The sequence below is a fragment of the Schistocerca piceifrons genome, chromosome 5 (assembly GCF_021461385.2).
Source record: "Schistocerca piceifrons isolate TAMUIC-IGC-003096 chromosome 5, iqSchPice1.1, whole genome shotgun sequence".
Taxonomy (NCBI): Eukaryota; Metazoa; Arthropoda; class Insecta; order Orthoptera; family Acrididae; genus Schistocerca; species Schistocerca piceifrons.
Genome location: NC_060142.1, coordinates 262,784,531 through 262,801,800, shown reverse-complemented (window position 1 = coordinate 262,801,800; position 17,270 = coordinate 262,784,531). Strand labels below are relative to the sequence as shown.

The following is a 17,270-nucleotide window of genomic DNA, read 5'->3' as shown; positions in this document are numbered from 1 at the left end:
GCTGTTACTGATTTGTTTGACTGATGGGGCTGCTAAGTGCTATACCACCCACTGCACTCCCCTGACTTAAGCCCTCGTGAGTTCAGCTCGATTTCTAAACTGAAGGAAACACTTCACAGCAATCACTTCAGAACTGCTAGAAATTCGTCAGGCAATAGAACGTGCCGCTCGAACTGTCAACACAACTGGCACTGCTACGACTTCCACATCGCTGGCAACAAGTTATACACAATGCTGGAGACTGCCCTGAAGGTCAGTAAAATTTTGAAACACCAATCTATTTTGTACGAGAAGTTCCAACCCTCATAACTGATGATGGTCGAAGTAGAGAGAATATAAAAGGTAGACTGTCAATGGCAAGAAAAGTGTTTCTGAAGAAGAGAAATTAGTTAACATTAAGTATAGGTTTGTCAGGAAAGCCTTTCAAGTATTTGTACGGAAAGTAGCCATGTATGGAAGTCAAACATGGACAATAAACTGTTAAGACAAGAAGAGAACAGGAGCTTTTGAAACGTGGTGCTACAGAAGAATGCTGAAGATTAGATGGGTAGATAACATAACAAATGAGGAGGTAGTGAATAGAATTGGGGAGAAAAGAATTTTGTGGTACAACCTGAATAAAAGAAGGGATTGGTTGGTAGGACATGTTCTGAGGCATCAGGGATCACCAATTTACTATTGGAGGGAAGCATTTGGTGTAAAAATTGTAGAGCAAGACCAAGATATGAATACAGTAAACGGATTCAGAGAGATGTGGGCTACAGTAGTTACTCGGAGATGAAGAGGCATGCAAAGGGAAGAGTAGCTTGGAGTTCTGCATCAAACCAGTCTGCGAACTAAAGACAACAACAACAGAACTTCCGACATTATCCTCTAAATCATTTATACACACAGTGTGTCTTAATGGCACTATAATACTCCCTTGGAACCTTCCATAGTTAATTTACTATCAGAATGTCTGTAGTTCTATCTGCTATGAAATGATGACTCAGTCACAAATCTGGTCCAATATTCAGTAAACTTGTATTTTGTTCACCATGCGATCAGTTTGGAAGACCAGCAGAAGTCGGGGAACACATTAGCAATCTGGGCACTGACTGTCACCTAATTTCACAGAGGTTTTTGTTCAAGAAGATCATGATATACAAGCCTAAAATGTGTTCCACAATTCTACTATGATGACATCAGTGATGTAGGCATATGATTATATGCACATCTGTCTCATTGCTTGATACATATTTTTGTCCCAGTGACCTATTGTTAACTGCTGCTAGAAGAGGAGCCTGTTCTTTCACATAATCTGAATATAACAGTACTGGTATTCGCAAAGTCCAGATGCCTTTCCTGTGCTGAGTGACAGTAGCCAATTTCCTATACTCCAATCACTTATTTCAATATCTGTTGTTTTGGCATTCGTGTAACAATTCAAATGAGGAACTATAGAATGATCTCCTGCAGCAAAACACTTTTGGAAGACCAAATTCAGTATTTAAGCCTTCTGTCTATTATCTTCTGTCCAGGTCCCAGTATGGTAACTGAGCATCTGAACAGGTGATTTTATCCATTTACTGGCTTTATACAAGATCAAAATTTCTTAGGATTTTTTACTCGATTGATCTGCTAAATTTTACTCAAGAATTTACTGAATACTTCTCACAGTGTTGTCGTTATACTCATTCTCGCTTCATTCAGTTGTGTGCAAGGCTGTGGTATCCCCTGGTATCCACCATTGCGTAGACATGTACTGTACACTGCCGCCTCTACAGGCCATAGTCAATACTAATGCAAAGAGACGCAAAACAAACAGTACAACCACAACATAAGCACACCACGATTACAATAAGCTTTAAAGAAACTGTGTTAAGTTGCATGGCAACTTTATTTATTCACTGATGATTAGTTTCAGACTGCTCGACCATTATCAAATCTTCCATTTACATAAGTATTGCATTACAAGGCACAAAACCTGTAAACGTTGCACTACACCATGTAGGATCAACCCAAGAACACTGCTTCACGTCAAAGGACTTACATTTTGGGTAACTATGTGTCATTTTCCCTTCAGCTTTAAGCATTTCTAATGGAACACAGCTTCTGCCACCATACCTTTCTTCACATCTCAAATGCCTTTATACACCTCATCTGGTATCCCAGATGGTTATTTAGTGTCACTCTTCTTATTATTAACTACCTATATTTCTGATTGATCCCTTGAACTACACAGGTCATTCAAAATTCCTATTACAGGCTTCTAGGGGTCGTAGGGCGGCTTAGTAGATGAAGTTCTGAAAAGGAACGCTTGTCTGGAAATGTATCATTTGGATTAAAATCAATTTGAAGACTGGATCACATCCAAATCTCCCACTCGACAGTGTGCATGAGCTAATAAAAGGACACCACTGCCGGTCCCTGTTATAATTATGAATCACATAACGTCTTCATCTGACTACAACAATGGCTGGAAGAAATTGATAGGTTCGAAACTAGAAGGGCTGGCTGGGTGCTCCACAGACACGCTGCACTCTTTAACTTCAAAGAAGATGTCCTTCGTCATGTACAAGACAACACAACGACAATTACTCGAAATATTGCTCAGACCATGTGCTCCTCGAGCACGCAGGTCAGAGCTCACTGTCTCTGTTGTGTGCATACTGTGAAATGGGAGATTTCAAAGTCACCCAATCCTCAAACTGATTTTACATCCAAACGGTATATTTCCAGACATGGGTTTCTGATCAAAACATCTAAGTCCCCTCTAGAATCCCTAGAAGCTTGTAGCAGGAATTTTGAATCACCCTGGATAAAATTCAAAAAATCTTAGAATGTCTGTATAATTTTATCTCTGTTGTAAGTTACTTTGCCATCTGCTATCTTAATTGCTAAAATGTGGCATCTATCCAATGACAGCATGTTTTGTTTTCTTCATACTCTTATTGTTTTCAATTGTATCTTCTCATATCCTCTTGGACATATTTCTGAATATTTTTAGCATGGTGCAGCAGAGTCAGCAACTGTAAAATGTAATTATATTAAATTTCAGCCTCCAGTTGCATAAGCAAAGGAATTTTACCTAGGTTTCGGCTATAACAATGTAGCCTCCTTCAGAAATGTCACAATATAAAATAAATTAAAACATGCAAGATATTGGGCTTGTCAACCTTAAAATGTTAGTACTACAACACAGTCATAAGACTGCGTCACTTCTACTAGTGTTTTACTGGGTCTAAGTCTGTATTACTCCGCACGCGCATGCGCACGACCACCATATGAGCTCGCTGCATTGCTGCCCACGGCACCCAGTTACGACTCAGTGCCCACAGCCCACCTGTCTGGCCTGTTGGTGTGCCCTATCGACAAAACACTAGTAGAAGTGACGCAGTCTTGTGACTATCTACTGTAGTACTAACATTTTAAGTTTGAAAAGGCCAATATCTGGCATGTTTTAATTTATTTTATATTGTGACATTTCTGAAGAAGGCCACATTATTATAGCTAAAACCTAGGTAAAGTTTCTTTGCTTATGCAACTGGAGGCAGAAATTTAATATATTTCTGAATAATACTGTTTAATTCAACAAAATCTAACAAGTCCTTTATTTCTGGTTTTCTTAAAACTCTCATCTTCTCTTTAATAGCTTCCTTGCTCCATCCAAGATTTTCTTTTCTTTTAATTTCATCCCCTGCACCAGCTTTGTTGCTATGTATTATGGAATTGTTTTCTATTGGAAAATTTCTTTTTCACAGAAGGTTTTTAATGTTCATCACATATTTTCCCCTCATATGTGATGAACAGTATGCAAAAAATCCATGTGGTGAACACTAGACAGAAGAATGACACCCTGGCAAAACAAAACTAGAGGCTGATTTGATAACTGCAGTGCTTTCCTAGGCCATGGTCCTACTGGAGGCAGTATGCCCTTGCCTTCTTCCAAGCTTTGAGTTGACTTAGCAAACCAGTTATAGATACACCCCCCCTCCCCCTCCACACACACACACACACACACACACACACACACACACACACACACACACACACACACACACACACACACACAGAGTTTAATGTGCAACTTGGTATTAGCAACACCAGAGGAGGAACAAGGAATTAGCGAAAAAAAAAAATAAGAGGAAGAAAATCAATATTGTCCTAATGAAAGACTGAAACTCTGACCTCTGGGATCACTAGCCTGGACTGACTGACTTATTTATTTATTTGAGATACATATTCCATAGATCCAGCATGGCATGATTACGCATGGATGTGGGACGAGTCAAAGCAGATACAATATAGATATCATACAATACAATACAAACTAATATATCTAAAAACAAAGATGATGTGACTTACCAAACGAAAGTGCTGGCACGCCAATAGACACACAAACAAACACAAACATACACACAAAATTCTAGCTTTCGCAACCAACAGTTGCCTCCTGACGAGGCAACAGTTGGTTGCGAAAGCTAGAATTTTGTGTGTATGTTTGTGTGTCTATCGACGTGCCAGCGCTTTCGTTTGGTAAGTCACATCATCTTTGTTTTTAGATTTTTTTTTTTCCCCCACGTGGAATGTTTCTTCTATTATATTCAATACAATACAAACTGTTATATTACACATGGTAGATGAATGATTCAAAACTGGTACAATACAATAATATAATAGAGATAATAAACAATACAATACAAAAATACAATAGTGATAAAAAAACACAATGAAAAAAGAAATAATCTGATGTACTACTCAAATTATTTATCTCTGCTGAAGAATTCATCTAAAGAGTGGAAACATTTTTCCAGCTTTCTTTTGAATAATGTTTTATTTTCTTTTAGACACTTTATATCACTCTGGAGTGGGTTAAAGATTTTTGCACTTGTGTACTTTACCCCTTTTTGTACCAGAGACAGATTTTTCTGTTCACAGTGCATATCACCTTTCTGTCTTGTGTTATAAATATGGTATGCCTCACTTGTTTCATATTCAAAGGAATTGAGAAGTGTGAAAACCATGATTGAGAGGAGCTATTGTGAGGTAGTGGTTAATATACCTAACTGTTTAAAAAAATTGTGACATGAGGTTCTTGGAGGAGCACTACATATAATTCGGACTACTTTTTTCTGAATTACAAAAAAATTTTTTTGAAAGTGGTGAGTGGCCCCAAAAGATTATTCCATAGCACATCACTGAATGAAGGCAGCCAAAATATGCAGACTTTGATACATTGATGTTTCCAATTTTGGAGATTATTCGGATGGCAAATGTTGCTGAGCTAAGCTTTTTTAGTGTTTGCTGTATGTGGAATTCCCAGTTGAGCCAGTTATGTATGTGAATGCCTAGGAACTTTGTGCACTGAACACTTTGTAACTGTTGACTCTCGTGTGCAATGTTAATCTCTTCTGGGGTTATGTAACTGGATTGGAACTGCATGTAATTTGTTTTATTGAGATTTACTGCTAGAGACTTTGCTGTGAACCAGTTCAGAGCATTTGCAAGGGCTTGGTTGGCATTTAACTCTACGTCAGTGGAGGTTTTGCTGGCTGTCACTATACTTGTGTCATCTGCAAAACATTGTGATATTGCTAGCACTGTTTGAGGTCATTAATATATATAATAAATAGAAGGGCGACCAAGGACTGACCCTTGTGGAACTCCATGATGTACTGTTCTCCTGTCAGACTCTACCTCTCCTACTTGTAGATTGTTAACACCTAATACCTTTTTTTTTTTTTGTCTCTCTTCTAGATATGATATGATCCAGTTACCCATTTGCCCACAGATTCCACAACGGGCTGCTTTTCCTAAAAGTATTCTGTGATCAACGCAGTCAAAAGCCTTATTCAGGTCACAGAATATACCAACAGGTAATTTTTTCTTGTCAAGGCATTCTAAAACGTTATTTGTAAGTGCATAAATTGCTTCGGTTGTAGATGTACCTGATCTGAAACCAAACTATTGTTTACTAATTAGCACAAACTTTTCAAGGTGATTGACAATCCTGACATATATTAATTTTTCAAAACTTAAAAACAAAACTGTTACAAGAGAGATAGGATGATAGTTGGAAACATCTGTGGGATCACCTTTTTTGTAGAGGAGCTTCACAATAACATACTTCATTCTGTCAGGGAAGATACCTTTATTTAGAGATGCATTGAATATATGTGTTAGAACTTAGAGAGTTGATTAAAGCTGGCTTTTAGCACTTTGCTGGAAATATTTTCTACACCCGATGAATTTTTACTTTTTAGAGAAACTATGGTTTTTTTTAATTCTTACACAGTTATGGGGGCTGTACCTATCATGTCTATAGACTTAGGGTAAAGTTCTTTCAGAGTTTTTATTGCCTTTTCTGAGGAGCCTTTGCATGCTGTTTTCTCAGCAGCAGTTAAAAAGTGCTCATTAAAGATTTTAGCTACAATATCTTGATTTTGAACTAGCTTACCTTCATTGTTAAGAGCTATATTTTGGGTCTTGTTGGGGTAATTTGCACCAGTCTCATTTCGTATCACTTCCCATATAGTTTTGATTTCATTAGTGGAGTTATTAGTTTTTGAGCACAGATACATACTTTTTGATTTCTGAATGACTTTGTTCAATGTTTTACAGTATTTTTTATAGTTATTTAAAAGGTTAGGGTCATCTGATTTTTTTGAGGCAATGTACAACTCTCTCTCTCTTTTGCATGAGATCCTAATTCCAGTGGTAATCCAAGGCTTGTTGGTGGATTTTTTAGTATGGGTTTCATATATTCTTTTTGGGAAGGTACTTTCAGATATTAGAGCCACCTCATTACTAAAAAGGTTGTACTTGGAATTGGCATTTTCTACATTATATACTGGACCCCAGTCTACATTTTGGAGATGTAATTTAAAGATCTCAATAGTTTTATCACTAGATTTCCTTGTAATTTTCCAGTTGGGACCACTATTAATATCACAAATACTTGAATTGTTAATGGTGAGTCTTTGTCCATCATGGTCAGAGAGACCATTCTGGACTTGCCTGACAGCTATATCATCAATCTTGGTTAGTTTCTAGTTTCTCAAATGTTCATGTAAGTTGTTATCATTTAGACACTGAAGAGCTTCTAAACATGTTACTGGCAGATATCAGCACTACAGTATGAAAACAAACACACCTGTCAAATTGTTTATCATGTGCTATCTTTCAAAAGCTGACGTACTTAACTCCATTTTCAAATGTTCCTTTACAAAGGAAAACCCAAGAGAACTGCCCCAATTTAATTTTCATATCATTGTAAAGATGACTGAAATAAGTATTAGTGTCCGTGGCATTGAGAAACAGCTGAAATTGTTAAAACTGAACAAAGCTCTAGGGCACGATGGAATTCATATCAGATTCTATACAAAATTTGCAGCTGAGTTAGCCTCTCTTCTGACTATAATTTATTGTAGATCCTTTGAACAAAAATCGTGCCCAATTCTTGGGGAAAGCAAAGGTCACTACCTTCTACAAGGAGGACAGTAGAAGTGATCCACAAAACTACGGTCCAAGATCCACAAAACTATGGTCCAATATCCTTGATCAGTTTGTTGAAGCATCTCAGACATAACGAGGTGTGGATTCCAAAAACATCGATCATGTGTAACCCAACTCACACATTTCTCACACGACATACTGAAAGTTTTGGATGAAAGCAGGCAGGTAGATGTAGTATTTCTTGATTTCCAAAAAGCCTTTGACTCAGTACCATATCTACGTTTCTTATCAAAACTGCAATTATATGGGGTACCAAGTAAAATTTGTGGCTGGAATCAGGACTTTTTGGTAGGGAGGATGCAGCAGGTTATCTTGAATGGAGGGTCATCATCAGACGTAGAAGTGACTGTGGGTGTGCCACAGCGATGCGTGTTGAGACTCTTACTGTTCATGTTGTACATTAATGACCTCACACACAATATTAACAGTAGCCTCAGACTTCTTGCAGATGATGCAGTTATCTGTAATGAATTACTGTCCGAAAGAAGCTGCATAAATATTCAGCCAGATCCTGATAAGATTTTCAAGTGGTGCAAAGATTGGCAACTTGCTTTAAATGTTGAAAAATGTAAAATTGTGCACTTCACAAAACAAAAAAACATAGTATCCTATGACTATAATATCAACGCTTCACTATTGGAATCAGCCAATTCACACAAATTCCTGGGTAACACTTTATAGGGATATGAAATAGAATGATCACATAGGCTCAGCTATGGGTAAAGCAAGTGGTAGACCAGTTTATTGGTAGAATACCGGGGAAGTGCAATCAGTCTACAAAGGAGATTGCTTACAAATCAGTCATGATCCATTCTATAATATTGCTCAAATGCAAGGGACCCATACCAAATAGGGCTAACAGGAGATATTGGACGTATACAGAGAAGGGCAGCACAAATGATCACAGACTTGTTTGATCTGAGGGAAAGTGTCACAGAGATACTGGAGAAACTGAAGTGGAAGACTCTTCAAGATAGACTTAAACTATCCCAATAAAGTCTTCTAACGAAGTTTCAAGAGCCAGCTTTAAATGAGGTCTCTAGGAATATACTACTACCCCCTATGTATCACTCAAAAAGGAATAGCGAGGATAAGATTAGAATAATTACAGCACACACAGAGGCATTCAAAAAATCACTCATCTGGTGCCCCATACGTGAATGGAATGGGAAGAAACCCTCCTAAATGGACAATAGAATGTACACTCTGTCATGCACTTCAAGGTGGTTTGCAGAGTGTATATGTTAGCATTTAACTGACATGTACAACAAAACTAAGCACTTTTCATACACAGCACATATCATGACTGCATGGATCTGTGGGACACATGTACAACAAATAAATAAATAAAAACTAAAGCAAAGAACATACGATATAGTGCTATCAAAGATCAGTCCTCGAAAAAGTTGAGCACACTCTCTTATTTGCTTGTTCATTTCACATTCACTCTCAGATTAAAACTGGAAGGCAGGCCCAAATTGCCACTGGATGTGTGTATTTACCACAGTGAGTACTCATTATGGTCCATGAACTACTTTAATGCTGAAACTCAATTGAAAAGTTATAAGGAGATCATTGTTATACAGCCAATATTTATTATCATTACGTTAATTCCTTCTATATCCATTCATACATCTTATACAGATGAGGCACCTGCAGTCACATCAGTTCTACTCACAGCCAACTCAGCTGTTCCATTTGTGGTAGCCTCAGGCACCATCATAGCCACTGCTACACCTTTCTATGCCGCTTTAGTTTTCTCTAATACACACACATACACAATATTAAGATTATAGATGTTCATTTCTTCTATACAAAGTTCGCTGCAAAGAACTCTTTACTCCAGTACCATTGGAGTACCTGAGTGACTTAATACTTTTCAAAATTATACCCGAAATATATGAAATCTACACACAGGATATGTTTCTAGCTGACCAGTTTTTCATCCAAAGTATTACCTCTGAAAGGAATTTACTTCACATAGAAAACTGAGAGGAAAGCAATTATACGGCACATTAACAAATGGTTAAATAACTGCAGTCTCAGGCAACTGAAACCACATTGTAAGCAGCACCACCAGTGCGTGATTGGAGTAGCAAATGGGTGGGGGGGAAGGAGGAGGCTGAGGTGGGGAGGGGGAGGGATAGTATGGTAGCGGTAGCAGGCAGTGAAGTGCTGCACATTGGACAGAGGGCAGGGGAGATTTGGGGAGGGGGAGGAGTGAAGAAGCGGAAAAGGAGAGAAATAAAAAGAATGGGTGTGATGGTGGAATTATGGCTGTGTAGTGCTGGATTGGGAACAGGAAAGGGGGCTGAATGGGTGAGGACAGTGACCAATGAAGGTTGAGCCAGGAGTGTTACGGGAACATAGGATGTATTGTAGGGAAAGTTCCCACCTGCACAGTTCATAAAAGCTGGTGTTGGTGGGAAGGACCTACATGGCACAAGCTGTGAAGCAGTCATTGAAATGAAAGATACCATGTTTGAGATTGTGTTCATCAACAGGGTGGTCCACTTGACTCTTGGGCACAGTTTGTCAGTGGCCATTCATGTGGACAGACAGATTGTTGGTTGTCATGCCTACATAGAACGCAGCACAGTGGTTGCAGCTTAGCTTGTAGACCACATGACTGGTTTCAAAGATAGCCCTGCCTTTGATGGGATAGGTGATGTTAGTGACCGGACTGGTGAAGGTGGTGGTGGTGGTGGTGGTGGTGATGGAGGTGGTGGCAGGATGTATGGGACAGATCTTTCATCAAGGTCTATTACAGGGGGGTACGAGCCATGAGGCAAGGGATTAGGAGCAGGAGTTGTGTAAATATGGACGAGTATGTTGTGTAGGTTTGGTAGACAGTGGAATACCACTGTGGGAAGGATGCGAAGGGAAGTGGGCAGGACATTTCTCATTTCATGGCACAATGAGAAGTAATCGAAACCCTGGCAGAGAATATAATTCAGTTGGTCCATCCTGGGTGGTACTGAGTTATGAAGGGAATGCTCCTCTGTGGCTGGATGGTGGGACTCTGGGAGGTGGTGGGAGACTGGAAAGCTGAGGCATGGTGCCCTGCTCATCACTACTGATGCCACCTCCCTGTACACTAACATTCCTAAGGCCCATGGCCTTACCGCTACTGAACACTACCTTTCCCAACGCCCGACACATTCCAAACCAATTACCTCCCTTCGAAGGCTTTACCTACAAACAACTCTAGGGTATGACTATGGGCACCCGCATGCCAACCTATTCATCCGTCATGTAGAGGAATCCATCCTAAAATCACATAATCCTAAACCCTTCACTTGATTCAGATTCACTGATGACATCTTTGCTATCTGGATCAAAGGTGAGGTTACCCTGTCCACATTCCTCCAGAACCTCAACAACTCCCCCATTTGCTTCACCTGTCCTACTCAACTGAAACAAGCCACCTTTCTAGATATTGACCCCCACCTCAAAGATGGCTACATCAGTACCTCCGTCCATATCAAACCTATTAACCACCAGCAATACATCCACTTCGACAGCTGCCACCCATTCCATACCAAGAGGTCCCTTCCATACAGCCTAGCTACACGTGGCCGTTGCATCTGCAGTGACGAGCAGTCCCTTTCAAAATATACTGAGGGTCTTACTGAAGCCTTCACTGACTGTAGTTATCTTCCCAACCTTGTACAGAAACAAATCTCCCATTCCTTATCTTTCCAATCTACCACCACCTCCCAAAGTCCCACCATCCGGCCACAGAGGAGCATTCCCCTCGTGACTCAGTACCAACCATGACTGGAACAACTGAATTACATTCTCCACCAGTATTCTGATTACAGAGTGTATACGTGGACAAGGAAAAAAAATTTCCCGGATTTCCTCGTTAAAAATATATTTCCTTCCGGGTGAAAATACACTTTTTCCACGTTAAATGACAATATTCTTTCCCTTGGAACTGTAAAAGTTATCAATCCTTTTAATGTCTATGGTTTTATACATCAGCGCAGAATTTCTCAGCACTTTATAAAATGCAACTCACGGAGAAAAAAAAAAAAAAACACATTTTGGAAAGATGTTTCATGTGCAACAACACGTACACTGCATATTTTTGTATTACGAAAGTATAAATGCAAATTCCACCAAACATCGCATGTTACTTCCCAAAGCATTGAAATCGAGGCTGCGATGCGCTTTTGTAAGCCAGTGGCAGCTCAGCTCATGTCACGTGATCTCGCCAGCCTCCAGAGTATAGGACATTTGATGTAGTCAGCCAATAGCAACATCACTGTTAAGTAGCGCGAACACACAAATAGGAAAAGTTAATGGTTTAAATTAATATACATAGTGCTGCTACAAGAAAAGCAAGGCTTTCATATATAATATTGGCCTCCAAGATTTGTGGGGACATAGAACCACTGGCTCATGCCCCAATATTATTGCTACCCTACAGCAGCAAGAACAACTGTATCTTTACCAGGTCAGTTCTCTGTAGTACATGCTCTATGCTATGCGCATTCTGTATATGCTGTGAGAATAAAAGTAGCCTATTCATAGTAAGTGATGGGCGTGCGAGTGATTATTTATTGTTGTAATTACCACACCCGCTCTCCACTGGCTATAGATTAATTAGCTGCAAGAGAAGCTAAGCTTTCACATATAATGTTATCTTTTTTGCGCATGTTACACTTTAAGATACATCGCACAAATGTGCCAGTAAAATGTTTAATATCAACATAAATGTCTGATCTTCTGGGCTTGAAATTCTACTGAACGGCTCATCCTCAAAGAGTTAATTTTTAAATGAGAGTCAAACGCTCTGTGATTTAAGAAATTCATTATACATTCTCGCACGTAATTCATCTTGCGTAAAAGGAAATTTACTTCAAAAGTGTAAGGGTCTACGGATTGCGCGCAGCCGTACAGTGCGTTAACACGCGCTCGCCAGCTGGCCTATCTGGAATGCTGAAGATTCTGGAATGCGGAAGATTCGCTTGGTTGGTAGACGTGCGTCTGGCCACACTGTGACGGGGAATACACAATTGGCCGCCATCCACAGCGGGCAGTATTAACTAATGTGGCCTCGGGCACGAATATGTCTCTTTTCTTAACTCCCCATAGAGCCTTTCAATATGACCATAATTAGCCACTGTTAGGATGTCAGACACAGTGATGATGGGTGCGCATAGCGTGTGTGTTTTATAATCTGCCTTTGTTAATAAAACTGTTTAAACTTACTTCTCGTGTTCGCATATTGCCGTACCTCCAGGACCCACCGCTTACAAAACCTGACAAAATGTTCGTGTAATCATCATCCGGGGCAACAACACAGACTAACCCCCTTATAAAAGTAAACATTAGTTTACACAATGACACTAGATTGTAGGCAACTGCGCTACAAGCCATTGTGCATGCACGCCGCACAATTGTCCAAATCGTTGGTGAAACTCAACACTTTCTGCGCGTTCCAACTTTGGCGACACTGGTTGTATGAATTTTGAGGTTACATGTGTTCACAGTGTGTGGACAAACTGAAATATGAAGTGGAGACCAGATAACAATGTCCACTTTTTGGATATCTATGCTTTGCATAGGTGTTTGTGGGATTTCACTGATGCTGATTACAAAAATAAGCAACATATTGATGCTCCTCAGACCGTCATGTACGATCAGAACATAGATGATTTGACAATATCTGAGCTGCAGGGCAAAATTTATTGAATTAGGAGCACATATACAACTGAATTAAGAAAAATACAAGCAAGTGCAATTCTGGCTGTGGAAAAGCTCTTGTCTACAAGAACAAAATCCTGTTGTTCGAGTTGGTCGACTCTTTTCTAAGGAATATTGTTGCCAGGAGGGAAGGGTACACAAATCAAGAAGCTGCATTCTTTATTCAATAATTATTTATTTTAAACATCGCAGCAGTGCTTCCCACTCATATATGTTTTAATTTTGAAATATTGCCACTGTACAGATCTATCTTCAAGACCAATTTCTTCTTAATGCAGCCTGCTTCAAATAATTATTGCTGTTAATAGTTATTACTGTTAATGTTAATAACTATTGGCATTAACGAAAAAGTGTCATCACCAACTAAAACTACTCTTCTAGCATGACGAGTGTTCTCGATTGTAATCCACACAATGTGATATGTAATTTCAGTTTTGGCGACAGTGCTTCATGCACTGCAGTATCTTTTCCTTATCGCACAATTAACTCTATTTAGAAGAAACATGAACAATTCTGGTGACATTCTAAGATACTTGAAAAACTTCTTGGGTCTTCCATGACCAATTATTTCAGCAAGGTTGCTGAGCAACCGAGCTGACACCTTTTCTTCATCCAGTCACGAAACGGAACACGTTTCTGATTATTTTCTTATACAGCGATTTCACGCAACAAGCTTTAACACAATCACAGCTTGCACAATGTGAAGCTGCCAAAACTTTTATTTTAGACACGACTCAGGAACCCACAAAATGAGAAAACTGAAGTGTACACTGTTGTCGCAGTGTCTACAGTCCTATATGAAACCATTTGCGTGCCAACTCATTCCATGCAATGAGAGATTCAAAGTGTGTACTTCGTGAACCCCCCCCCCCCCCCCCCCCCCCCCGAAATTGCTGCCCAGAACAGACACCCCGATTTGCCCCCCCCCCCCCCCCCCCAATGGGCAGCATTCTATATAGAGGCATGACACCCAACAAGTTGTCGGCCTGCATGAATTGCCACTGATAAACTGTGCCCAAGAGACAAGTGGAGTGGGCCACCCTGTTGCTGAACACCCTGCAATACATCCTACATTCCTGTAAGCCTCCTGGCCTCAACCTTCATTAGTCACTGTCCTCACCCATCCAGCCCCTTCCCTGTTACCATTCCAGTGCTACACAGCCAACATTCCACCATCACACCCAGTCTTTTTATTTCTCTCCTTTTCCACTACTTCCCCCCCCCCCTCCCCTTCCATAGCCACCCCCCGCTCTCTGTCTAACATTCAGCACTTCACTGTCATCCACCCCCACCATATTATCTCTCCCCCCCTCCCCACCCCAACCTCCTCCCTACCCCCACCCAGTCACCACTCCCATCATGCACTGGTCCTGCTGCTCACAGTGTGGTTTCAGTTGCCTGAAACTGCAGTCGTGTTTGTGATTTGCGCATGCACATGCGTGTGCGTGTGTGGTGTTGTTATTGTTGTTGTTGAAGGCCTTAATGACCAAAAGCTTTAATTGTGATAGTCTTTTTGTTGTGCCTATCGGGACTCAGGATCTCTGCTATAAGGTGAGTAGCAACTTTCCTTCTCATAATATTGTTACATTCCATCCTGGATTTTCCATTGTTTGAATATCAACTAAAAGCAATGTTTAGTCATTTTTGTGTATATCACAGTATTACTGTACTTACCTTTCATGTGCAAATTTGGCCAAAGGTGAGCATGTAGAGCTTGGATAACTCGTTTCACACCAGTAGTTTCCAGGAAATCTTGTTCTGCTTCCCACTCCGGGTCAAGATCTGGATTGAGTTCCACCAATTCAAAGCCTTGTTCAACACACCATTCTTGCACTGTAAAATCAACACAACATCTAAAGACAAATAACACCAGCTAGAAAAGGTGTAACTGGTGGTACAGACTGCAAGAGAGCCATGTAACAGTTTATCAGACCTGGAATATTATGCAGGTATTAATGTTTATTATGAAATTGGTAACATTTAATTGAGAGAGAGAGAGAGAGAGAGAGAGAGAGAGAGAGAGAGAGAGAGAGAGAATTGCATTCGTACACATGTAAAGAGATGCAGTGACAAGCCAAAACATTATGATCATCTGCTTAAAACCGTGATGGTCTGCCTTTCAAACACAATACAACAACTATTCTGCATGGCACGGATTCACAAGTCCTTGTTTGGTTACCAGAAGTATGTGGCACCAGATGTTTATGCGTACATCATGTAATTTCCTTAAAACTATAGGCCAGTGGTTTGCAGACAACAGTGTCGCAGACGTGTTCCATTGGGTTCAGATGAGGTGAATTTGGTGGCCATGACATCAACACAAGGTCACAATCGTGTTCCTCAAATAATTGCAGCATGATTCCATCAAAATGAAAAGTTATCCTACTGGAAGATGCCATCACTGTTGGGGAAGTAATCTAGCATGAAGGGATGCGTGTGGTCCACAATAATGTTCACATCGTCCACTGCTGTCATGGTGCCTTCAATTACTACCACAGGGCCTATGGAAGCCCATTTGAACCCCCCTCCCCAAACAGCATAATACTGCCTCCACCAGCCTTGCCAGTGGTGAAGTGATTGTCTCCAATGGCTGTTTGCCTGGTCAATGGTGTAGCTGGATGTGATTACCAACTTGGTGTAGCAAAAAATGCTGATTCATATAACCAGGTAACACATTTCCACTGATACCTGGTTCAATCTCGAATATCCTGCGCCCAAGGCAACCATAACTTCCTGTACCCTGTCATCAGATCTGATACAGATTGCTGTCTCTCCTGCTTCATAGAATGGGTAAAACTTCAACCGCCATGTTCCATAATGAAGGACAAGCACAGACGTCCAAGACCACATTGCTTACTCAATCAATTACTTTGCTTAGATACTCACAATAACAGCCTGTGAACAGGTGACCAGCTTCGCCTTTTTCTAAGTAATGAAAGTCAATGCCTCTGTCACACAGAAGTTCATTAAACTTGGGTACCTCCTAAAAAATTTGACTCTGACATTACTGATAAAAACTTCAGATAAAATGCATGCAAGGCTGTTTCCCATTTCCAGAAACTCTTCTACATCAAGACTTTCTAAGAGTAACAGATTTCCAGTGCTGCACCTGTGGTCACTTTTTTGTGACATAAAAAAATTATTTTTTAATACCTATAGTTTCAACAATTGAAATGTTTGTACAGAGTTCATCATCAAGAACAAAAACATAAAAACTAAACTCCACCCAAACAGACCACGAAGGCCAACCTGTACCGACCGGCTGCAATGTCATCCTCAGCCCGAAGGCATCACTGGATGCGGATATGGAGGGGAACATGGTCAGCACACCGCTCTCCCAGCCGTCGTCAGTTTTCGTGACCGGAGCCACTACTTCTCAGTCAAGTAGCTCCTCAGTTTGCTTCACAAGCGCTGAGTGCACTCCACTGGCTAAAAGCGCTCGGCAGAATGGATGGTGCCCCATGCAAGTGCTAGCCCAGTCAGACAGTACTTGAACTTCAGTGATTTGATGGGAACCGGTGTTACCATTGCAGCAAGGCCGTTGAACAAAAACATGCTCGACTAAATACACAACAAAAAACAGAAATATATGCCAACTGTAAAGATAGTCACATGAACTGCCTAAACAACAATGAGAATCAAGACACACTGAAATTAAAGACATTTGTTGCCAGTGGGCTTTGATTTATATCAACTGGACAAGCTGAAAATTTGTGCCGTCAGACACTACCCCACCACAACCAGTCCATCTGTCAAAAAACAGCACTGGCCCTCTACGTCTAGCTGGCACCATGTAAGGTCATACACGTGCATGTGTAAATTTCCTTTCTGTTGTGTGTACCTGTCCACAACTCCACATTTCTACCTTTTGGTAAGTGGGTTGCTTTAATTCAAAAGCCCTTACATTCTGCAAGAACTTTCTACAACATTTATATTTTTGTATTGGCTACATATACTTTTAGTTGTCTGTAACTAGTATTCTACTAGTTCCAATTATTTTGAACTTTAATCTACAACTATGCATTCTCTGCTCTTGTTCTTTTATGTACTGTCTATGT

The 17,270-nt window shown here is 40.3% G+C and overlaps 1 protein-coding gene across 1 annotated transcript in view; it reads right to left on the bottom strand.

Annotated features, from left to right (window-relative positions):
* LOC124798466 (alpha- and gamma-adaptin-binding protein p34-like) overlaps window positions 1-17,270 on the bottom strand; it is a 74,939-nt gene that overhangs the window by 10,855 nt on the left and 46,814 nt on the right. The window contains exon 4 of the mRNA XM_047261895.1: window positions 14,887-15,045. Coding sequence (XP_047117851.1) covers window positions 14,887-15,045 — 159 coding nt within the window. The remainder of the gene's footprint in view (window positions 1-14,886; window positions 15,046-17,270) is intronic.